The sequence below is a fragment of the Protomyctophum bolini genome (assembly GCF_963924005.1).
Source record: "Protomyctophum bolini genome assembly, chromosome: 22".
In the NCBI taxonomy this organism is placed as follows: Eukaryota; Metazoa; Chordata; class Actinopteri; order Myctophiformes; family Myctophidae; genus Protomyctophum; species Protomyctophum bolini.
The window spans coordinates 30,821,467-30,847,834 of NC_137883.1; the positions used below are offsets into that span (position 1 = coordinate 30,821,467).

The 26,368-nt window shown below is 44.6% G+C and overlaps 1 protein-coding gene across 1 annotated transcript in view; it reads left to right on the forward strand.

The window, feature by feature from the left end:
- Nucleotides 1–5,872: 5,872 nt before the first annotated feature.
- The window catches only part of cmya5 (cardiomyopathy associated 5), a 61,238-nt gene continuing 40,742 nt past the window's right edge, over nt 5,873–26,368 (forward strand). The window contains exons 1-11 of the mRNA XM_080755687.1: nt 5,873–6,560; nt 10,059–10,190; nt 10,595–10,810; nt 11,319–11,505; nt 12,120–12,281; nt 12,705–12,842; nt 13,597–13,877; nt 15,208–15,398; nt 17,576–17,730; nt 18,733–18,867; nt 21,591–21,689. Of these exons, the coding sequence (XP_080611813.1) occupies nt 6,415–6,560; nt 10,059–10,190; nt 10,595–10,810; nt 11,319–11,505; nt 12,120–12,281; nt 12,705–12,842; nt 13,597–13,877; nt 15,208–15,398; nt 17,576–17,730; nt 18,733–18,867; nt 21,591–21,689 (1,842 nt within the window). The 5' untranslated portion in view covers nt 5,873–6,414. The remainder of the gene's footprint in view (nt 6,561–10,058; nt 10,191–10,594; nt 10,811–11,318; nt 11,506–12,119; nt 12,282–12,704; nt 12,843–13,596; nt 13,878–15,207; nt 15,399–17,575; nt 17,731–18,732; nt 18,868–21,590; nt 21,690–26,368) is intronic.

Sequence of the window (26,368 nt, forward strand, 5' to 3'; positions counted from 1 at the left end):
GGGGGAGGGAGGGAAGGGGGGAGGGAAGGGTTGGGGCGGGGTCTTCCTCTACCTCGGACAGGTCTGGACGTGTCATTCTAGGCCAGTGGTTCCCAAGCCTTTTCACGTCAAGGACCCCCAAATTGACTGAAAAATATATGCCAGGGACCCCCCAGGGAGACCACCAGGGACCCCCAGGGACCACCAGGGACCCCCATGATGAGAGAAGTGATTTTCAAGCATTTTAATTTCAAGGACCCCCAGTTTGACCTGCATTAATTATAGTCTATACAACAGACCACCCCCATTTAATAGCATTTCTATCTCTGGGACCCCCAATTTATTTTTGTAAAAATTAATGTTAATTTAACTCTGAGAGTGTAACAGATCCACGTGTTACACTCTCAGAGTTACAGACCCATAAAGGGGTCCATTTGGTTCCTAAATATCATTTAGCTGGGAGGGGAGACCCCCTGGAACTCTCTCAAGGACCCGCTGGGGACTATACGGCCCTGTCTACCCTTTGGTACCGCCCTCTCGCTTGCCTCTGATTGGCCGTGTCTACCAATCCACCCCGCCCCCCCCCCCCCCCCCCTCCACAGTGTCACCAGACTGGTCAGACGGGCAGTGTCATGTCGGTATAGGCCAATCAGAGGCAGGCTGGGGGGCGTTACCACGGGTAAGAGGAGGGGTCTTCTTCTGGAATCTTCTACCTCGAACAGGCCTGGACCCCCAGAGAGGTGTGTGTGTGTTTGGGGGGGGGGGGGGGGTCTTTACACCCCCACCATGTCTGGGTGGTTCATACTTTTTTTTCATAGAGGTTGAGAACCAGTGTGTTGTCACCCTTTAATCTATTCATAGACATTATTTTAATGTATTCATAGTCATCAGTTTATGCTAAAATAAATGACCAAACAATTACCCTGCAGGAATATATATCTTCTTTTGTTTAAAGAGGGACTTTTGGTATATAGTCTTGTTTTTTATTGGCCTAAAATATTGTCTAGCTTGTGACGTGTCAAACTAGGGGGTTTTCATCATTCTGAATCCATTCCAAGCATTAGTTTAGCACAAAAAAAACACTCCTTGGGCTAAAAACAGCCATCATGGCCACTTGCCCAAATGTGCCCAAAATGTGCTGACCTCATCACATTTGCCATGACGTCTATGGCCGTTTTTAGCCCAAGGAGTGTATATATTTTGTGCAAAACTAATGCTTGGAATGGATTGAGAATCATGTTAACCCATTCTGAACGGGAAATAGCAGATCTACAAGCTCATAGCGCGCCACCGAGTGGCGCGCTACGAGCTTGTAGGTCTGCTATTTTTTTGAAAAATCGAAGAACGACTGACATTTTTAGAATCTGATCTCAGGTCAGAATGGGTTCATCAGACCAGTGTGTGTCCAGTGGAAACCTCGTATGAATCTGATCTCAGGTCAGAATGGGTTAATGCCTGGTAGGGTCACAAGAAACCCCTATAAAAAAAAAAACAATTGCCCAAATACGTTCAGCCGGTCGGCAAGTGGATTCATGAATGTATGTATATATTATAGACTATATTTATTTAGGTCAATAAAAAAAAGACTATATACCAAATCTCTCACCCCATATAATGACCCCAGGCTGCCGGACTGCAGTATTGTATGAACCGTTTTGACCAAATGTTGGGAAATGTATTTTTTTCGCGGCTGTGAAGAATGTCTTTATATGGGGCGTCGCAGCCCCCCCCCCTCGAGATATACCCGGCAAAGAATGCCCCGTTCATTTTCCTCACAGACTTTTCAAAAGGTATTTATTTAAAGACGTTTAGACGCTGCCGCGGACAAAGACAACTCGGGGTTGTGACAAATCGTGACAATAAAACGCAATGTTTTGGGCCAAACATGTTTTGTGTGGTTTTTCTTCTTTGTAATTAATTATTTGTTTGGTCCAAAATATTGTGGTGTTGATTATATGTTATTATTATTATTATAATATTGATTTGTCACGACTCGAGTTGGCTTCGTACGACGCTTAAAAGGTCTTTAACCCATTTTGGGCGGGAACCCCTTTTGGTGTTTCAAACATTGTTATAATTTAGCTTTTGAAAATTAGCAGATCTACAAGCTCGTAGCGCGCCACCGAGTGGCGCGCTACGAGCTTGTAGGTCTGCTAGGGCGGGACTGGTGTCATGAAAGGGGGCGGGACTGGCGTCATGTAAGGGGGCGGGACTGGCGTCATAAAAAGGGGCGGGACTGGCGTCATAAAAGGGGAGGGACCGGCGTCATAAAAGGGGCAGGACTGGCATCATAAAAGGGGCGGGACTGGCGTCATAAAAGGGGAGGGACCGGCGTCATAAAAGGGGCGGGACTGGCGTCATAAAAGGGGCGGGACTGGCGTCATAAAAGGGGCGGGACTGCGACGCTCTAGAACGGTGCCATAATCCTCTGGCTAAAGTCTTTTGAGACGTAGTAATTCATTTTAAGTTTTATTTTGGAAACGCGCGGAGAGGTCGAGGAGGGGCGATTTGCTCCAGCGTTTTTTGACGGACGGACGGACGAACGGACGGACGCGGTTTAATCTAATATTTGGGTTCTATATTATTCTATGCTTCCTCAGTTCCCCTTTGTACATTTTGTAACATACAGTATACACTCTTTTGAATGTGTATTTAAAGTAATAAAGTTTCTGCAGAGGGATTCTTTTCCTTTGTCTTTGATTCCAGCAGTGGTGTGTGAGCAGTAGTGAATCCATGTCGGGTTTTCATGAGGACCGATTCCAGTTGCGTGTGTGAGCAGTAGTATGAATCCATGTCGGGTTTTCATGAGGACCGCTTTAAAGGTATATTCAGTGATTTCACTCAAAAAACCTTAGGTTTCGTTTTTGGCTGGGACCCAAAGCCTTTCATCGAATCAGGATAGAGAGCCAAAAACGAAACCTACGTTTTTTTTTACCCCAGGGGTTAACTGGGGACAGGGAGGAACTCCTTATATGGTCAGCACACTCTATAGTAGAGAGGATTATCACAACAAAACAAAAAAAAAAAGTGATATTTGAATTAAGTGAAATCACTGAATATACCTTTAGACGGTATCCTGCGCGCCGGTGTTGTTTTTGTCGACTAAAACTATAAGGCGAATAATGTTCATCGACCTTTTTCCACCGACCGAAACTAAATGAAAACTGAGCTATGAAGACTAAAACGAAGACTAAATATATACTGTCGATTTTGTCAACAGATAAAAACTAGACTAACATGTTAGGAAGGGACTAGTGGACAAGAGATCCACTAGGAAGGGACTAGTGGACAAGAGATCCACTAAGGACTAGTGGACAAGAGATCCACTAAGGACTAGTGGACAAGAGATCCACTAGGAAGGGACTAGTGGACAAGAGATCCACTAGGAAGGGACTAGTGGACAAGAGATCCCCTAGGAAGGGACTAGTGGACAAGAGATCCACTAGGAAGGGACTAGTGGACAAGAGATCCACTGAGTCATTTTACACTTGGTTGCATGCTGAAAATAGCAGATCTACAATGAGCTTGTAGATCGGCTATTTTCAGCAAGTGTAAAATCAGCCATTACGACGGCATCGAGGCCCGCCAGAATACATTTTAGTCGACTGAATCAACTGGATTTAGTCGACTAAAATCGTATGATATTTAGTCGATTAAAACTAGCCTATAACACTAAAACATTCCAGGTGACTAAAATGTGACTAAAACTAAATTAAAACGACTAAAACTAAAATAGAAATTTGCTTTCCAAAAACAACACTGGTGGGACGGAGCTCATTAATGTTGTATTGATAACGAGCGCCTTATCGATCAGGTTTATCGATCAGGCTTATCGATCAGGATTATCGATCAGGATTATCGATCAGGTTTATCGATCAGGTTTATCGATCAGGATTATCGATCAGGATTATCGATCAGGTTTATCGATCAGGTTCATCGATCAGGATTATCGATCAGGATTATCGATCAGGTTTATCGATCAGGTTCATCGATCAGGATTATCGATCAGGATTATCGATCAGGATTATCGATCAGGTTCATCGATCAGGTTCATCGATCAGGTTTATCGATCAGGTTCATCGATCAGGTTTATCGATCAGGTTCATCGATCAGGTTTATCGATCAGGTTCATCGATCAGGATTATCGATCAGGTTTATCGATCAGGATTATCGATCAGGCTTATCGATCAGGTTTATCGATCAGGATTATCGATGAGGTTTATCGATCAGGTTTATCGATCAGGTTTATCGATCAGGATTATCGATCAGGATTATCGATGAGGTTTATCGATCAGGTTTATCGATCAGGTTTATCGATCAGATTATCGATCAGGCTTATCGATCAGAGTTCTTATCGAGACAACTATCGAGACTTTTATAAGAACCAGTATTTTTTACTAGGGCCTTCAAATACAAATACATTTTACCAATAAACTGTTAACTGTTTAATAATTATGTGAACCGTCACTTACTCACTTTAAAACCATAATGTAGTTTCCCCGGACAGCTGGTTGTCAGGTATCAATACACCATCTATGTATCACTATACAGGTATCAATACAGTTAGACCCACATGTTTGTTCCAGCGTGGATGATTACATTTATGTATTGATCACCTCTTGTCTTGATTTGTTTAAACATGACATCATGGACCGCTAGGCTCCATAACAGGCTCGATAAGCCCAAATATTATTGATACCGGGTACTGGATAAGCCCAAAGCTTATCGATACCGGGTACTCGATAAGCCCAAAGCTTATTGATACCGGGTACTGGATAAGCCCAGAGCTTATTGATACCGGGTACTGGATAAGCTTATTGATACCGGGTACTGGATAAGCCCAAAGCTCATCGATACCGGGTACTGGATAAGCCCAAAGCTTATCGATACCGGGTACTCGATAAGCCCAAAGCTTATTGATACCGGGTACTGGATAAGCCCAAAGCTTATTGATAACGGTTACTCTATAAGCCCAAAGCTTATTGATAACGGTTACTCTATAAGCCCAAAGCTTATTGATAACGGTTACTCTATAAGCCCAAAGCTTATCGATACCGTGCAGGCCAACTCGATAAGTGTGCATTTGCAACACAGCACTTGCAAGAAACCAGGGCCTGTCCTATTCATACCAGATGAAGTACAATGAGATGAGTCATTTATTATTAAATACATATAATGCATCTTCAATAAAAATGTCGGCTCCCGATTTCATATAGGCTACAGTGTGTATATATATATATATATATATATATATATATATAGGTGAATGTCGCAGGCCTATATCACAATTATGTGTGTGTGCTTCGCGTCGAGAACAAACTAAATAGGCTCCCCTTTGGGTGGGGTAGAGGGGGGGGGGGGGGGGGGCTATGAGTAAAACTCAAATCTAAATCTACTGCCAAAAACAATGTGTGTGCACATCCAACCCCCCCCCCCCCTCCCCCCATATGTCCCTCCCAATCTTACCGTTACCATGACTAGAGGGGGGGGGGGGGGTCAGGTTTCAGGCCAAGAGTTATATTTAACCTCGTGGGGGGGTGGGGGGGTGGGGGTCCTCTCAGCTGTTATAACATGACGGTGACACTCTGCTCATTCTGGTCCTCAACAGTGTAATAAGTCACACTCTTGTTATTCGTCAACAAATCCCTCTTGAATTTCCGGTGCGCTCACTTTCTTTCTTCTTATTCGTCCACCACCCGGGGTCATGAGGTCAGCCCGAAGACCACCCACCCCCCCCCACACACACACACACACACACACACACACACAGTCAGTCTCTCTCCCCCCCCCACTCACCCACCCACCCACTCACTCCCTGGGTCTATTTCCGTCCCCCCCGTCCATAGCTGGCTGAGTCAGACGGACAGCCACCCAACTGGGAACGACACACAGACCGTCATCTCAGCTCTCAGTCCAAGAAGAAAACCTCCTCAAAGACGCTGGAACTCTCCAGCAGGAACTAATAGAAGGCCACTGTGACTCCACCCGGGACCACCATCATCACCACCTCCACCGGGACCATCACCAGGATCCTAGGAGCTGTAGGGACCGGACTGTTTGTTGGGGGATCCTACTAGCTGTACCAGCGACTGACTGACTGTTGGTTCGTTGAACCATCCAGGATCCTAGGAGCTGTAGGGACTGGACTGTTTGTTGGGAGATCCTACTAGCTGTACCAGCGACTGACTGACTGTTGGTTGAACCATCCAGGATCCTACGAGCTGTATAACAGGGACTGTATACCAGGGACTGTACCAGTGACTGTTTGTTGGGGAATCCTACGAGCTGTACCAGTGACTGTACCAGGGACTGTACCAGTGACTGTTTGTTGGGGAATCCTACGAGCTGTACCAGTGACTGTACCAGGGACTGTACTAGTGATTGTACCAGTGACTGTACCAGGGACTGTACCAGGGACTGACTGTTGGTTGAGACATGGAGGAATGCCAGAGTCTGGACTCTCCTGAGGAGTTCCTCTCAGAGTCTCTGGAGGAGGAGGAGGAGGAGGAGGCCATGTTGGGCCCCGCCGCCGCAACCGCAGACGATGATGACGAGGACGAGGTGGAGGAGCTGAGGAACAGGTAGGTCTAAAAACCTTTTCAGGGACCCCCACGTTGGCATGTGTTAGCCCCGCAGACCCCCGTTTGAAAACATACCGCCAGGGACCCCCAATAAGAGAATGTTTTTAAGGCTCCTGTCAGTGATTCTCAACCAGTTGAGGACCCAGAGTTTGATAATGCAACAGAGGGAGATATATGCATGCATGAAGCGAGTGGCAAAGCGACAGACAAAGTGAGCCTAACATTGTTTAATGCATAACCAGATGTGACTTTTCTGTTTGGATGTCGGTATAGGCCACTTCAGTATAGGCCTTCCTGCATGCATAACTTCCTGGTTTGACGATGATGTCACGCGCATACCCTCCATTTAGACTAGTACGGACCCCCATTTAATCAATGCTAATGTGACTCTGAGGGTGTGCAAATGGAACCATTTATGACAGTAAGAAATATCTGATCTACAAGCTCCAAACGTCCTATGACAGTGCAATTTGCAACGTGGCGCTCTGGGGTGAGTTGGAATACAGAATTATACAAAGTAACTAAAGTTTCACATGGATGTAGTGGAGTAAAAGTACTGGATGTAGTGGAGTAAAAGTACTGGATGTAGTGGAGTAAAAGTATTCAAGGTCTGGATCCGAGATGTAAATGAGTAGGAGTAAAAGTACAGGACATTGTTTTAGTATAAGAACAAACACCTAAACATTGACAGTACTTAAGTAAATGTACTTAGTTACTTTCTACCACTGCTACTGTAGATGTTGACATAGTTATATTCCCTTCTTGGGCTAATAAACCCTATACGTACAGTAGTTACATATGTGACCCACCGTGAATGGGAACCTGTCATTGGAATATTATTAATTTTCGTTTGTGTCAAGTCATGTGAAAGCAGGGAATCGTAGCTTCAAATTGACATATTGGTTGTTCAGTTTGACCCTCGGTTTTGGAGATATGTCTTATAGAGTAATGCCTGGCAGAGAAACAGCGAGTTGAGAAAACAGGCTTGACAAAGTTCACTTCTGTGGTCTCTAACATTACACCTATAGCTACATGTTTAAGCATTTATTTAATATTCACATGTATTCCGTGGACTCTAACATTACACCTATAGCTACATGTATTTATTTCATATTTACATGTCTTCTGTGGTCTCTAACATTACACCTATAGCTACATGTTTAAGTATTTATTTCATATTTACATGTCTTCTGTGGACTCTAACATTACACCTATAGCTACATGTTTAAGCATTTATTTCATATTTGCATGTCTTCTGTGGACTCTAACATTACACCTACTGTAGCTACATGTTTAAGCATTTATTTCATATTTACATGTCTTCTGTGGTCTCTAACATCCCACCTATAGCTACATGTTTAAGCATTTATTTCATGTCGACAGACATGTTCTAGTATGTGAAGAATCTGCCTGTGCTATAAACTCAAACTCACATATTATATTCCCATAGGCTACACCAAGCATCTTAAACGCTATACAGTATACTGCACTGTACACTAATATCTCCGCTGGAAATAGCACGCCGGTTGAGTTTCTATATGGTCGATGTTTTGTATCTCCGTTTTGTATTTTTGAGTGGTGCAACCACAGCACGGTTGTTTTTCACCACCTGTGCGCGAACCAACACACACACAAACACACACACACACGCACATATTAACTGTATATATATGGTGATTTTGGGTGTGACAGTACAGTACAGTACAGTACAGTACAGTACAGTACAGTACAGTACAGTGACAGTACAGTACAGTACGTGCAACCACAGCATGGTTGTTTTTCACCACCTGTGCGCAAACCAACACACACAAACAAACACACACACGCACATATTAACTGTATATATGGTGATTTTGGGTGTGCCAGTACAGTACAGTACAGTACAGTAGAGGTTATACAGTAGATGGACCCACACACGGAAACTGTCATTTCTCAACCGTTTCGGACGCGGGCGGCTCGCCGGGTGCGTTCCTGTGGGCGGGTGATAGTTAACTCATGTCTTAAGGCTATGATATGAATGAACAATGATTTGATAACTCATGTCTTAAGGCTATGATATGAATGAACAATGATTTGATAACTCATGTCTTAAGGCAGTGTTCAAACAGTTAGTTAAATGATAGCCTGCGGACAAGTGTCGTTTTTATGGCAGCTAATTTTGATTCATAGTTTTAGTCGTAGTCTCTTGAGTACTTTTCATTTAGTTTTAGTCACATTTTAGTCACCTGGAATGTTTTAGTGTTAAGTCTAGTTCCAGTCGACTAAATGTCATTAAGATTTTACTCGAACAAAATGTGTTTTGTGTTTTCACTTGCTGAAAATAGCCGATCTACAAGCTCACAACGCGTCGCAGCACGACGCGTTGTTGTTGAACACCCTCTCATTGCCAAAAACAACACTGGTTGAAATGACCCTCCGATGACCGGGGGGGTGTTCTCCGTCCGACCGTAGCGTACATTAGGTCATTATTTATTAATCCGCGTCACTGCACTCTCTGGCAGTATGTACTGTACTGCTGCAAATAGCTGGCACTGCACGCACACACACACACACACACACACAGTCACACACACACGCACACACACACACACACAGTCACACACAGTCACACACAGTCACACACAGTCACACAGTCACACACACACACACACGCACACACAGTCACACAGTCGCACACACACAGTCACACACACACAGTCACACACACCTGTGAAGATATCGTGTTCTTGCACATTGAGGAATCATCTTGGCGAGAAGTCGTATCCGGTGTTGGGACGTCCCGTTAGACATGTGGGGCCTCTGAAAGGGGAGGGGGGGGGGGGGGGGGGGGGCTATGAGTTCACATAAAATATGTCTACCGTAGTTGACCTATTGGAACCAAACTTGTTTACTGGCAGCTATAAAGTCATTGTGAATTTCTGCTTTTTTAAAAATATATATATTTTATCCCATGATTTTGTAACCCATTTTTCAACCCCTGTGTCAATCATCTAACGTGATCCTGGGCTCTACACACCCTCCACCAACCTAGTCCCCATATATGGGGGACAAGGGGAGAGCAACGGACTTGAACTCATGCTTCCTTCATGCCTGAGTGTCCAAGTTGCTCCTTTACACCTGACAGGGGGGAGTTTCCCTGGTTGGACGTAGCGCGTGGAAGGAACACGTTATTCCAACCAGTTCCTTTCCCCTCCATCAGGCGCCCCGGCTGGCCAGGGGGAGGCAGCATAGAGACCAGTTCCTTTCCCCTCCATCAGGCGCCCCGGCTGGCCAGGGGGAGGCAGCATAGAGACCAGTTCCTTTCCCCTCCATCTGTTCATGATCTGAGGCGGTGTTTTGTTCGAAACGGAGCACTCCTGCAAACTTTTGAAGCCAATATTGGCCAATCAGGAAGGAGTACGAAAACTCTGAAAGACTGTGTGTGTGTGTGTGTGTGTGTGTGTGTGTGTGTGCGTGTGCGTGTGCATGTGCGTGTGCGTGTGTGTGTGTCCTCCCCAGCCTCAGGGCGGTGGTCCAGGACCCCTCCCTCCGGCCCAGTGTCCAGTGCCTATTGGTCGACCCGTCCTTCTCCATGGTGACGGTGCAGAGCGAGGACAGCGGCATCGTCTGGGAGACTGCCTCCAGCCCCAGGTCAGTTAGACCCGCCTCCTCCAGTTAGACCCCGCCTCCAGCCCTAGGTCAGTTAGACCCCGCCTCCAGCCCTAGGTCAGTTAGACCCCGCCTCCATCAATTTACAATTTAGGCATTTATCAGACGCTCTTAATCCAGAGCGACTTACATTAAGCAAGAACAAAAAAAGCATGGGAATAAAAGCATTTATCATGAAACATGCGTAAGCTAAGAACGTAACAGTGGAATATCTATATAATGAAACTATACATATAAACTATACTATGCTATACATTATGTACTATGACGTGCTATGGCTACATACAATGCAATTATAGTGCTGTCTACACATCCAACTGTGCCACCGTGTGCCCCCGGGTCAAAGGAGCTTTATTGTGAAATGTCTCTGTGTGCTCCGTTTGCAGCCGCTGCTCCACGCCCGGCTGGGCGTCGGAGACCTGCAGCCTGGCGTCGGAGGGCTGCAGCAGCGCCACGGCGGGGGGCGAGGCCGCCGCGGGCCGCGAGGCCGCCGGACGCATCACCATCATCTTCGACCAGGACAAGGTGGTCCGACGACGCACGCGCTCCGGCGCCCGCAGCATCAGCAGCCGGCTGTCGGACCGCTACAGGAGAACCAGCGGGTATGTATAGACGCCACAGGTAGGGGGCGCTGTTGTTCCTGTCTGACTGTCAGACAGCTTCAGGAGGACCAGCGGGTATATGTAGACGCCCCAGTGGTTGTTTTTGATTTTAGTTTTAGTCTTATAGGGCTGTATTTTGCGTGTCTTAAGTACCAGGTCTTATTCCCTAACTTGAGTAAACTAAAGACCTGGAGGCGTGGTCAATGCTCTTTGGCCACTCAGAATAGCCAAAGAGCATTGACCACGCCTTAGTTTCAGTCCCTGCTTGGCACTCAGCATCAAAGGGTTGGATTGGAGGAGTCAAATCAACTAATCAAACGATCCCCGAGCGCGGCACGCTCACCGCTCCTTGGCTGCGTCTATATAACTCGAACCGCTCCAAGAGACGGTTTTGGTCAAATGCTGGAGAACAACATTTCACTGCGGTATAACGTAATGTGTGTGACAAACGGTAGGACTGTGACGTTGACTCTAGACGTTGTTGTTGTTGTTGTTCCCGGTTCTGCAGCGGCTCTGCGTCGCGCTGCGGCTCGTCGCTGGGCGTGGAGAGGCTGGAGATGGCCGAGGTGTCGCTGCCCAACGTGGCTAACGGAGCGGCGGCGACGGAGGAGGCGGAGCCTCCGGACAAGGACCAGCAGCTGTTCAGCCTGATCTCTGACGGATACGAGATCCTCAACATCAGAGTCCCCTCCAAGGTCAGGATAATGTCAGAGTCCTCTCCTCCAAGGTCAGGATAATGTCAGAGTCCCCTCCAAGGTCAGGATAATGTCAGAGTCCTCTCCAAGGTCAGGATAATGTCAGAGTCCTCTCCTCCAAGGTCAGGATAATGTCAGAGTCCTCTCCTCCAAGGTCAGGATAATGTCAGAGTCCTCTCCAAGGTCAGGATAATGTCAGAGTCCTCTCCAAGGTCAGGATAATGTCAGAGTCCCCTCCAAGGTCAGGATAATGTCAGAGTCCTCTCCAAGGTCAGGATAATGTCAGAGTCCTCTCCAAGGTTAGGATAATGTAACCTGACGCTGCCACAGATCCAAGAAGCTTTGCTACACACATTTGTTTCACAGCTTATTGGGATCTGGGATCTCGGGAGCAAAATTCGATGACGGGGCTGTTCCTGTTTTTTCAAGATACTTGGTAGATGATTTGATGGGACCGTCTGTCTATCACCGTCTGTCTATCATCATTAGTAAACTCTAATATCATTGGTTCAGTAGTTTCAGTAAACTCTAATATCATTGGTTCAGTAGTCTTACTAAACTCTAATGTCATTGGTTCAGTGGTTTTAGTATACTCTTATCTCATTGGTTCCCAGCTGCCCACCGTGGACGAGGAGGAGAGCACTGACCTGCCCGACAACCTGGCCTACCTGGAGCAGAACCCGGGCATCCGGACCCGGAGCGCGCAGCCGCCACAGAACCACAGCGCCCCCTTTGGCCTGGAGGAGCTGGAACCGCCGCCAGACCAAGACGACCAGGTATTTATTTATTTAACTCTTTTATTGCGGCTAGCTGTTGCCAGATGTAGCCAAAGCACTCTCGATGCGATCGACAACAACGGGAGGTGTGAATAATTCTAATGTGACTAGCGACGGGACCGCGTTGACACACGATCTTTGAGTTATTCACGTTTTAAAATTTTCTGTCTCGTCGGGCTAAAATGGGGAACATTTTCGATGACGGCCCACTGTCGTCAGCCTGTGTTTTGATATCAATAAATCTCTGACCTTTTATCGATCTCCGTCCTTCAGAGCGCTGGGCGTTGCTAATTGATTGAACGGAGAACTCCGTCCTGTGCGTATCTATGGTTGTCTGTATATGTTGTGTATGAACCAAGAGAAATTCTTATCAACCTTGTTGACATGGCAAATAAATGATTGAATCTTGAATCTTGCTCACAGACGTCCTCGCAGCCCTCCAGGACTCTGACGGACAGCGGAGGAGACATGGACTACATGGAGAAGTTCAGCCTCCTGGACGAGGTGGAGGTGGTCCCTGCTGAGACAGAGGAGGAGGAGGAGAACCAGCTCTCTGCCCAGGTTAGAACCCATGTTTCTATGGAGGAGGAGAACCAGCTCTCTGCCCAGGTAAGAACCCATGTTTCTATGGAGGAGGAGAACCAGCTCTCTGCCCAGGTATGAACCCATGTTTCTATGGAGGAGGAGAACCAGCTCTCTGCCCAGGTTAGAACCCATGTTTCTATGGAGGAGGAGAACCAGCTCTCTGCCCAGGTATGAACCCATGTTTCTATGGAGGAGGAGAACCAGCTCTCTGCCCAGGTATGAACCCATGTTTCTATGGAGGAGGAGGACCAGCTCTCTGCCCAGGTTAGAACCCATGTTTCTATGGAGGAGGAGAACCAGCTCTCTGCCCAGGTAAGAACCCATGTTTCTATGGAGGAGGAGAACCAGCTCTCTGCCCACTACTCAGTTCACATGGGTATGATTTTTTAATACAGAATGAGATCAGATGAACATCGGTTATATCGGTTATCGGCCACAACGGCCATACAGTGGTGTCCCCTTCGTCTCTACCAGGCTGATACCTAGAGGTACCCATCAAAGTCTTTAATGTGATAGGTACCCCTGGAAGCCACACCTCTGATGGGTGTGGTTTTAGTCTTAAGGGGTGTGTTTTTTTCACCCACTGTGTAATATAATAAAGGGACATTTTATCCGTTATCGATATGGGCCAAAGTGTCCCTCTGTGGAGCGTCTGCAGGCGGTGAAACCTCCTCTGTGTGTGTGTGTGTGTGTGTGTCTCACTGGTGCGTCCCTCTGTCTCCGTCTGCAGGCCGAGGAGGTGAAACCCAAGGCGGCGGCGATGGAGGCGCCCGGCGGCTCCGCGGCCCAGAGCCCTGCCGTGTCTTCGGACGACTCCTTCGTCTTCGTCACGGACGCGGACATGTGCCCCGGGGACCCGCCCCCCCAGGAGGAGGAGGAGGACGACACGCTGGCCGGAGACCACATGGACGAGGTGTTCTACGGGAGCGGCGTTCAGGACCAGGAGACCAGGACACGGCATGCCCTCCAGCAGCAGGACTCTGAGGAGGAGATGGAGGAGGCGAGGAGGAGGTGAGGGGGAGGAGGAGGAGGAGGGTTTATGTAAGGGATACTGTCTGGCTAGCTGGTCGTTGTAGGGAGATAATTCACCTCCTTTATGTCAGTAGCCTATGCATGTCAAACTGGGCATCCTTTTCAAATGGGGTCTTTTGGGGACCTCGACCTCACGCGTGGGGACTCGGCCCCCGGCCTGGTACTCTAGTCAAAATATGGCCCTTGAGGAAAATTAATTGGGGAACCCTGATGTAAGGAATAATGTCTGGCTAGGTGGTCGTTGTAGGGAGATAATTCACCTCCTTTATGTAAGGGATAATGTCTGGCTAGGTGGTCGTTGTAGGGAGATAATTTCACCTCCTTTATGTAAGGGATAATGTCTGACTAGGTGGTCGTTGTAGGGAGATAATTCACCTCCTTTATGTAAGGGATACTGTCTGGCTAGCTGGTCGTTGTAGGGAGATAATTTCACCTCCTTTATGTAAGGGATAATGTCTGACTAGGTGGTCGTTGTAGGGAGATAATTAACCTCCTTTATGTAAGGGATGATGTCTGGCTTGGTGGTCGTTGTAGGGAGATAATTCACCTCCTTTATGTAAGGGATAATGTCTGACTAGGTGGTCGTTGTAGGGAGATAATTCACCTCCTTTATGTAAGGGATAATGTCTGGCTTGGTGGTCGTTGTAGGGAGATAATTCACCTCCTTTATGTAAGGGATTATTTCTGGCTTGGTGGTCGTTGTAGGGAGATAATTCACCTCCTTTATGTAAGGGATAATGTCTGGCTTGGTGGTCGTTGTAGGGAGATAATTCACCTCCTTTATGTAAGGGATAATGTCTGGCTTGGTGGTCGTTGTAGGGAGATAATTCACCTCCTTTATGTAAGGGATAATGTCTGACTTGGTGGTCGTTGTAGGGAGATAATTCACCTCCTTTATGTAAGGGATAATGTCTGGCTTGGTGGTCGTTGTAGGGAGATAATTCACCTCCTTTATGTAAAGGGATAATGTCCGGTTAGCTGGTCGTTGTAGGGAGATAATTAACCTCCTTTATGTAAGGGATAATGTCCGGCTAGCTGGTCGTTGTAGGGAGATAATTCACCTCCTTTATGTAAGGGATAATGTCCGGCTAGCTGGTCGTTGTAGGGAGATAATTCACCTCCTTTATGTAAGGGATAATGTCCGGCTAGCTGGTCGTTGTAGGGAGATAATTCACCTCCTTTATGTAAGGGATAATGTCCGGCTAGCTGGTCGTTGTAGGGAGATAATTAACCTCCTTTATGTAAGGGATAATGTCCGGCTAGCTGGTCGTTGTAGGGAGATAATTAACCTCCTTTATGTGGTCTCCAGGTCTCGGAGGGAGAGCCAGAGGTCAGCGGGGGAGAAGGGGGGCAGCGGCTCGCGGCTTTTCAGCAGCGAGGAGACGGTCCTCACGCCCATCTACCTCCCCGAGGGACCCCCGAAGGTCATCGACCAGATCCTATTGGACGAGCCCACCGCCATGAGCTTCATGTACTCTGACCTGTACGAGGAGGCCATGGGTAAGACCCCTCCCCCCCTGACCTCTGACCTGTAACCCCCCTCATGACCTCTGACCTGTACGAGGAGGCCATGGGTAAGACCCTCTGACCTGTAACCCCCCCATGACCTCTGACCTGTACGAGGAGGCTATGGGTAAGACCCTCTGACCTGTAACCCCCCCATGACCTCTGACCTGTATGAGGAGGCCATGGGTAAGACCCCCCCACCCCCTCTGACCTCTGACCCCCCTCATGACCTCTGACCTGTACCCCCATGACCTCTGACCTGTACCCCCCCATGACCTCTGACCTGTACCCCCCATGACCTCTGACCTGTACCTCCCCATGACCTCTGACCTGTACGAGGAGGCCATGGGTAAGACCCCCCCCCCCCACCCCCTCTAACCTCTGACCCCCCTCATGACCTCTGACCTGTACCCCCCATGACCTCTGACCTGTACGAGCCCCCCCCCCGCCCATCAGTGTGACCCTGATGAAGGCTGGATAGCCGAAACGTTTGTCCTTAATTGTCCAAATATGAAATAAACTATTTTAACTGAAGCCTTAGTGGGTGCGACCTACTAACGTCATTATTACTTGCGCAAGCAGAGCGCGCAAGTAATCATTTCGCTTGGTCTCTTCGAAGTGAAGCCAAGTTTTCTTCAACCGTAAGTCTGTGCCTGGTTTGCTGGGACTAGTTACAAGTTACAACATTACGTCATATACACACCATGTACTCTGGTCCCAGTTCTCAACGATGACGTAATGTTGTAACTGGTCCCAGCAAACCAGGCACAGATTTACGGTTGAAAAAAACTTGGCTTCACTTTTTGGAACCAAGTAACCACAGTATACTGCTAATCAAATTACAACTACATACTCTGTATGTAGTTGTAATGTGATTTGTAATTTGTAAATCTGTGCCTGGTCTGCTGGGACCAGACTACACAGATGACCATATCTCTTACGTCATCACTGAGAGCTAGTCATATACACACCATGTACTCTGGTCCCAGTTCTCAGCGATGACGTAATGTTGTAACTGGTCCCAGCAAACCAGGCACAGACTTACGGTTGAAAAAAACTTGGCTTCACTTTTTGGAACCAAGTAACCACAGTATACTGCTAATCAAATTACAACTACATACTCTGTATGTAGTTGTAATGTGATTTGTAATTTGTAAATCTGTGCCTGGTCTGCTGGGACCAGACTACACAGATGACCATATCTCTTACGTCATCACTGAGAGTTAGTCATACATATACACACCATGTACTCTGGTCCCAGTTCTCAACGATGACGTAATGTGGTATCTGGTGGGACCAGATTACACAGATGACCATTTCTCTTACGTCATCACTGATATACAAATCCAACTACAGATTTCGGAAGTATTTTAGATCATGTATATTTCAACAAATTTGAAAGTATTATTACAGAAATTGAAGTTAGAGACACATATTACTCTGATCATGATTTAGTATTAATATCACTATAGTACAAAATGAAATACATTTAAAACAATTGACAATTTACAATAAGTAATAAAATAATTATACTGTATAATATATTTTAATTCAGTTTATATACCTTTTTTTTCATCACATATCAATGATTCATTTTTCTGTAAAAAAGTAGTTAGGTAGCAAATAGTTACACGTAATGATTATACATTTCAAACGTTCCTTTACAGAGATACTGAGATGTGATAGTTTCCAGCGGTCGAAAGTACTTGCGCGCTCTGCTTGCGCACTAGTAGGCCATTTATGGCCTACTAGTGTGCAACAAGCAAGTATGCACTCGGCAGAGTGCAGTTCTAGTTTTGATATTATGTTTGATATACAAATATACGTATATATTTAGAGATTATTGTTATTGCAATTGTTTGTCATACTGTCTGTCCCGTGCAATTTAGTTTCTCTCTACAAAGCCCATATGGCTCAGAAATGTCATTAATTGAAATTGTAATTCAATGCCAAGCAGAACTATTTCTCTAACAATGAATCATGGTGTGCGTGTGTGTGTGTGTGTGTGTGTGTGTGTGTGTGTGTGTGTGTGTGTGTGGGTGTGGGGGTGTGTGTGTGGGTGTGTGTGTGTGTGTGTGTGTGTGTGTGTGTGTGTGTGTGTGTGTGTGTGTGTGTGTGTGTGTGTGTGTGTGTGTGTGTGTGTGTGTGTGTGTGTGTGTGTGTGCGCGTAGGCGAGAGGAGCCGTAGCGAGGAGCACCTGGAGGCGCAGAGCGTGACGCCGGAGCGCGGGTTCAGGAGGCGGAGCCCGTGGGATGAGGGGGAGGAGTCAGACGGGAGTTACCTGGAGATGTTCACCCTGAGGGACGACCTGCCGGCCATGGACAAAGTATACGCTGGTTCTACTTCAACCCGTTTAGTTTATGACTGAGGAGAGTCATTCTTTTTTTAATATCATTTTTTTATCCCACGATTTTGTAACCCATTTTTCACCCCTGTGTCAATCATCTAATATTCTAATGTGATCCTGGGCTCTACACACCCTCCGCCAACCTAGTCCCCCATATATGGGGGACAAGGGGAGACCAACGGACTTGAACTCATGCTTCCTTCATGCCTGAGTGTCCAAGTTGCTCCTTTACACCTGACAGGGGGGAGTTTCCCTGGTTGGACGTAGCGCGTGGAAGGAACACGTTATTCCAACCAGTTCCTTTCCCCTCCATCAGGCGCCCCGGCTGGCCAGGGGGAGGCAGTATAGAGACCAGTTCCTTTCCCCTCCATCAGGCGCTCCGGCTGGCCAGGGGGAGGCAGTTTAGTGACCAGGATTACTGCATGTTTTTTGTGAGGGTACCTACCCTAGAGGACACGAACATGTGAGGAGGGTACCTACCCTAGGGGACACGGGGAGAACATGTGAGGGTACCTACCCTATAGGGGACACGGGGAGAACATGTGAGGGTACCTACCCTAGGGGACACGGGGAGAACATGTGAGGGTACCTACCCTAGGGGACACGGGGAGAACATGTGAGGGTACCTACCCTAGGGGACACGGGGAGAACATGTGAGGGTACCTACCCTATAGGGGACACAGGGAGAACATGTGAGGGTACCTACCCTATAGGGGACACGGGGAGAACATGTGAGGGTACCTACCCTAGGGGACACGGAGAGAACATGTGAGGGTACCTACCCTATAGGGGACACAGGGAGAACATGTGAGGGTACCTACCCTATAGGGGACACGGGGAGAACATGTGAGGGTACCTACCCTAGGGGACACGGGGAGAACATGTGAGGGTACCTACCCTAGGGGAGAACATGTGAGGGTACCTACCCTAGCCCGTCTCTCTAACATAAATCTCTCTACACGCGGTCCCTTTGCTCGGCAGCCTCCCGACTCCCAGGAGGAGACGCGAGCCAACAGCATGATGTGGCCGCAGAGCACGTTTGAGATGACCGGCTGTCTGCAGCGAGTGACGGAGGAGGAGGAGGAGCAGCACGCAGAGACGAAGGAGGAGGAGGAGGTATGGGGCGTCACCAGTATTCATTACGCAATCGTCAGGTCGCAATTAACTTGAGCTAATCGCAACAGGCTACGAGCAACACACACCATTTGTGACACAAATAACTGGTGCTATAATTCTCTGTATTCTCCGCATGTGACTTATTGTAAGTCACTCGTCTGCTAAGCCTAAAGTGAAAATTGTAATAGTAAATGTTAAAGGTAATGGTAAATAGTTTACATTGATCTGTACAAAAATGTCTGGATGAAATTAACGGAAAACGTCATATTTCCATCGTTGTCGTTTCCTCGTTGTCCGTGCCGTGCGTTACATCGTTCAACGTTCAGTGTCAATTAAAGCAGGAAGTGGCGGCGGCGGAGGACGGCGCTCCACTCGCGGCCGTTTGGGGAGAGTCCTCCGGGACGTCCCGACCGCAGCGGGAGGTCCAACGAGAGGCCGAGACCGTCGGAGGCGCCTCCGACGCGGCGGGCGCTACGACGGACGAGACGGAGGAGGACGGAGACTCGGAGAACAGAGAGGAGGAGGAGGAGGAGGCGACCGGCGTTGTAGCTCAACCTCAGACACGGACAGAAGGAAAAGACCAGACCTGCGCCGAAGAGACGGCCGCCGAGGCGTCGCCCGTGGGCGCGGAACCGCCTCAGGCGGCGCCCGATAAACCCGACGGGGTGCTCGAAGAAGAAGGAGCAGCGCCGGACGTCGCTAAAGACGCACGGGAAGAAGCGGACGTGAGTGAGGCTCTGTCCGAGGAAGCGGCGCCTGAAACCGAACCTGTGGCTGCGGGCGAGAACGTGACGGAGAAACTGTCGGAGTTGATGACGGAGGTGGAGGTGGAGGTGGAGGTGGAGGTGGAGGTGGAGGTGGAGGTGGAGGTGGAGGTGGAGGTGGAGGTGGAGGTGGAGGGGGAGGTGGAGGTGGAGGTGGAGGTGGAGGTGGCGACCCCAGAGGCCACGACTCAGGAGGTGATCCGTACCGAAGACTCCACGGAAGGCGAGACCTCGACCGAAGCACCGCCGGTCGGCGGGGAAACGGAAAGTCTTCACGTGTCTGTTGAAGCGGTCACTGACGGCGGCGAGCCTGTTGAAGTGGTCACAGACGGCGGCGACGCTAAACCTGGGCCCGTGTTACTAGAGGACGCCAAGGCAGCGGACGTAGACGAGACGCCGTCCCTCGTCCCCGAAGCGACGACCGAAGAAGACGGAGAGGGAACGGAGCCGGCCGCCGCCATTAGCGGCGCGGAGGCGTTGCCCGAGCCGACGGAGGAGCCCGTGTGTGGCCGCCCACTGTCGACCGTCGAGCGCGACGAGACGGAAGGACAGAGTTTGGAAACGCCTGGACCCCAGCAGGTACACTGCATGTTCCACCTGGTACACCAGCAGGTTCACTGCATGTTCCACCTGGTACACCAGCAGGTACACTGCATGTTCCACCTGCATATTGTTTTTAAATGTGAAGCATCATGAGTTGTGGAGAACGGTATTTTTGCTCCCCTGTATGCCCAGTGTATGTTGTGGAAGTGACAATAAAATCTGATTGGTTGGTTGGTTGGTTGATTGATTGATTGATTGATTGATTGATACTAAGCTGCCACCCAGAGGAGGTGGAGCCTATGCATTTTGTTGCACCTACTACGCTGTGGAATGAGAAGCTGCTAAAAACTCATTTATTTTTACCGCAAACATTTTCGTTTGCTTCAGTGATTATTTCTATTTTATGTTGATTGCGATGCAATGAGCACTTACTATGAGACCTAGCAGATCATGTCTGTCTGTGTGTGTGTCTGTGTGTGTGTGTGTGTGTGTGTGTGTGTGTGTGTGTGTCCCACCTTTGTGCCCATATATGGAGCTGAGTGATTTGTTTGTGATTGATGCAACACACTCCATATTTGGACGTATAGCTGCTTTGGGGACTCCTTATATGGTTATGGCTAAGTTAAAAACGTAACTTAAAAATAACTTAACTTAAAGCGTAAAAAAAATCTTAAAAAAACCCAAATATGTACGAGCTGCGTTCGCTTCCCGCGTTTCTATGTACTGTTGTTCAGTTTCTTTTGTATCTATTTCTATGTACTGTTCAGTTTCTGCTTGTATATATTTCTATGTACTGTTGTTCAGTTTCTGCTTGTATCTATTTCTATGTACTGTTGTTCAGTTTCTGCTTGTATCTATTTCTATGTAATGTTGTTCAGTTTCTGCTTGTATCTATTTCTATGTACTGTTGTTCAGTTTCTGCTTGTATCTATTTCTATGTAATGTTGTTCAGTTTCTGCTTGTATCTATTTCTATGTACTGTTGTTCCGTTTCTGCTCGTATCTATTTCTATGTACTGTTTCTGCTGCTCTGTGTCTTATCTTGTCATGTTGGTTTATCTCTGATTGTGGTGTTCTTGTTGCGAACGCAGTGAGCACTTACTATGAGACCTAGCAGATCATGTCTGTCTTTCTGTGTGTGTCCCACCTTTGTGCCCATATATGGAGCTGAGTGATTTGTTTGTGATTGATGCAACACACTCCATATTTGGACGTATAGCTGCTTTGGGGACTCCTTATATGGTTATGGCTAAAAAATATATATGTACGAGCTGCGTTCGCTTCCCGCGTTTGCGCGTCTTACTGGTTATATTCCTATTATTTTTTTATTGTACAGCACCTTGTAACAACTGTAACAACTGTAACAACTGTTTTGAAAGGTGCTTCATGAATAACCTACCTTGCCTTGCTTTGCCAGATCATACGAGAAGCAGAGGACGTTAAACCCGATGAGACGGAGGAGAGGAAGGTGCAAAAGAAAGAAGACGCAGAGAATAAAGAGAAGGAGGAGGAAGAGGTGAGTGGAGGTCCACCCTCCTCTCATAAAGAGGAGGAGAAGGAGGAGGAGGACATTAGAAACGTCCTTATGTCATACATTAGAAACGTCCTTATGTCATACATTAGAAACGTCCTTAATTCATACATTAGAAACGTCCTTATGTCATACATTAGAAACGTCCTTAATTCATACATTAGAAACGTCCTTAATTCATACATTAGAAACGTCCTTAATTCATACATTAGAAACGTCCTTAATTCATACATTAGAAACGTCCTTATGTCATACATTAGAAACGTCCTTATGTCATACATTAGAAACGTCCTTCATTCATACATTAGAAACGTCCTTATGTCATACATTAGAAACGTCCTTATGTCATACATTAGAAACGTCCTTATGTCATACATTAGAAACGTCCTTATTTCATACATTAGAAACGTCCTTATGTCATACATTAGAAACGTCCTTATGTCATACATTAGAAACGTCCTTAATTCATACATTAGAAACGTCCTTAATTCATACATTAGAAACGTCCTTATGTCATACATTAGAAACGTCCTTATGTCATACATTAGAAACGTCCTTATGTCATACATTAGAAACGTCCTTATTTCATACATTAGAAACGTCCTTATGTCATACATTAGAAACGTCCTTATGTCATACATTAGAAACGTCCTTAATTCATACATTAGAAACGTCCTTATGTCATACATTAGAAACGTCCTTAATTCATACATTAGAAACGTCCTTAATTCATACATTAGAAACGTCCTTATGTCATACATTAGAAACGTCCTTATGTCATACATTAGAAACGTCCTTATTTCATACATTAGAAACGTCCTTATGTCATACATTAGAAACGTCCTTATGTCATACATTAGAAACGTCCTTATGTCATACATTAGAAACGTCCTTATGTCATACATTAGAAACGTCCTTATTTCATACATTAGAAACGTCCTTATGTCATACATTAGAAACGTCCTTATGTCATACATTAGAAACGTCCTTATGTCATACATTAGAAACGTCCTTATGTCATACATTAGAAACGTCCTTATGTCATACATTAGAAACGTCCTTATGTCATACATTAGAAACGTCCTTATTTCATACATTAGAAACGTCCTTATGTCATACATTAGAAACGTCCTTATGTCATACATTAGAAACGTCCTTATGTCATACATTAGAAACGTCCTTAATTCATACATTAGAAACGTCCTTAATTCATACATTAGAAACGTCCTTATTTCATACATTAGAAACGTCCTTATGTCATACATTAGAAACGTCCTTATTTCATACATTAGAAACGTCCTTATGTCCATACATTAGAAACGTCCTTAATTCATAGAAACGTCCTTAATTCATACATTAGAAACGTCCTTAATTCATACATTAGAAACGTCCTTAATTCATAGAAACGTCCTTAATTCATACATTAGAAACGTCCTTAATTCATACATTATAAACGTCCTTATTTCATACATTATAAACGTCCTTAATTCATACATTATAAACGTCCTTATGTCATACATTAGAAACGTCCTTATTTCATACATTAGAAACGTCCTTAATTCATAGAAACGTCCTTATGTCATACATTAGAAACGTCCTTAATTCATACATTAGAAACGTCTTTATGTCATACATTAGAAACGTCCTTAATTCATAGAAACGTCCTTATGTCATACATTAGAAACGTCCTTAATTCATACATTATAAACGTCCTTAATTCATAGAAACGTCCTTATGTCATACATTAGAAACGTCCTTAATTCATACATTATAAACGTCCTTAATTCATAGAAACGTCCTTATGTCATACATTAGAAACGTCCTTATGTCATACATTATAAACGTCCTTAATTCATACATTATAAACGTCCTTATGTCATACATTAGAAACGTCCTTAATTCATACATTAGAAACGTCCTTAATTCATACATTAGAAACGTCCTTAATTCATACATTAGAAACGTCCTTATGTCATACATTAGAAACGTCCTTATGTCATACATTAGAAACGTCCTTATGTCATACATTAGAAACGTCCTTAATTCATACATTAGAAACGTCCTTATGTCATACATTATAAACGTCCTTATTTCATACATTAGAAACGTCCTTAATTCATACATTAGAAACGTCCTTATTTCTTACATTAGAAACGTCCTTAATTCATACATTAGAAACGTCCTTAATTCATACATTAGAAACGTCCTTAATTCATACATTAGAAACGTCCTTATGTCATACATTAGAAACGTCCTTATGTCATACATTAGAAACGTCCTTATTTCATACATTAGAAACGTCCTTAATTCATACATTAGAAACGTCCTTAATTCATACATTAGAAACGTCCTTATTTCATACATTATAAACGTCCTTATTTCATACATTAGAAACGTCCTTAATTCATACATTAGAAACGTCCTTAATTCATACATTAGAAACGTCCTTAATTCATACATTAGAAACGTCCTTAATTCATACATTAGAAACGTCCTTATTTCATACATTAGAAACGTCCTTAATTCATACATTATAAACATCCTTATGTCATACATTATAAACGTCCTTATGTCATACATTAGAAACGTCCTTATGTCATACATTAGAAACGTCCTTATGTCATACATTAGAAACGTCCTTATGTCATACATTAGAAACGTCCTTATGTCATACATTCATACATTAGAAACGTCCTTAATTCATACATTAGAAACGTCCTTATGTCATACATTAGAAACGTCCTTATGTCATACATTAGAAACGTCCTTATGTCATACATTAGAAACGTCCTTATGTCATACATTAGAAACGTCCTTATGTCATACATTAGAAATGTCCTTATGTCATACATTAGAAACGTCCTTATGTCATACATTAGAAACGTCCTTATGTCATACATTAGAAACGTCCTTATGTCATACATTAGAAACGTCCTTATGTCATACATTAGAAACGTCCTTATGTCATACATTAGAAACGTCCTTAATTCATACATTAGAAACGTCCTTAATTCATACATTAGAAACGTCCTTAATTCATACATTAGAAACGTCCTTAATTCATACATTAGAAACGTCCTTATTTCATACATTAGAAACGTCCTTAATTCATACATTAGAAACGTCCTTAATTCATACATTAGAAACGTCCTTAATTCATACATTAGAAACGTCCTTAATTCATACATTAGAAACGTCCTTAATTCATACATTAGAAACGTCCTTATTTCATACATTAGAAACGTCCTTAATTCATACATTAGAAACGTCCTTAATTCATACATTAGAAACGTCCTTAATTCATACATTAGAAACGTCCTTATTTCATACATTATAAACGTCCTTATTTCATACATTATAAACGTCCTTAATTCATACATTAGAAACGTCCTTAATTCATACATTAGAAACGTCCTTAATTCATACAATAGAAACGTCCTTAATTCATACATTAGAAACGTCCTTAATTCATACATTAGAAACGTCCTTAATTCATACATTAGAAACGTCCTTAATTCATACATTGTAAACGTCCTTATGTCATACATTAGAAACGTCCTTAATTCATACATTAGAAACGTCCTTATTTCATACATTAGAAACGTCCTTAATTCATACATTAGAAACGTCTTTATTTCATACATTAGAAACGTCCTTAATTCATACATTAGAAACGTCCTTAATTCATACATTAGAAACGTCCTTATTTCATACATTAGAAACGTCCTTAATTCATACATTAGAAACGTCCTTAATTCATACATTAGAAACGTCCTTATGTCATACATTAGAAACGTCCTTATGTCATACATTAGAAACGTCCTTAATTCATACATTAGAAACGTCCTTAATTCATACATTAGAAACGTCCTTATTTCATACATTATAAACGTCCTTATTTCATACATTAGAAACGTCCTTAATTCATACATTAGAAACGTCCTTAATTCATACATTAGAAACGTCCTTAATTCATACATTAGAAACGTCCTTATTTCATACATTAGAAACGTCCTTAATTCATACATTATAAACGTCCTTATGTCATACATTAGAAACGTCCTTATGTCATACATTAGAAACGTCCTTATGTCATACATTAGAAACGTCCTTATGTCATACATTAGAAACGTCCTTATGTCATACATTCATACATTAGAAACGTCCTTAATTCATACATTAGAAACGTCCTTATGTCATACATTAGAAACGTCCTTATGTCATACATTAGAAACGTCCTTATGTCATACATTAGAAACGTCCTTATGTCATACATTCATACATTAGAAACGTCCTTAATTCATACATTAGAAACGTCCTTATGCCATACATTAGAAACGTCCTTATGTCATACATTAGAAACGTCCTTATGTCATACATTAGAAATGTCCTTATGTCATACATTAGAAACGTCCTTATGTCATACATTAGAAACGTCCTTATGTCATACATTAGAAACGTCCTTATGTCATACAATAGAAACGTCCTTAATTCATACATTAGAAACGTCCTTAATTCATACATTAGAAACGTCCTTAATTCATACATTATAAACGTCCTTATTTCATACATTAGAAACGTCCTTAATTCATACATTAGAAACGTCCTTAATTCATACATTAGAAACGTCCTTATTTCATACATTAGAAACGTCCTTAATTCAT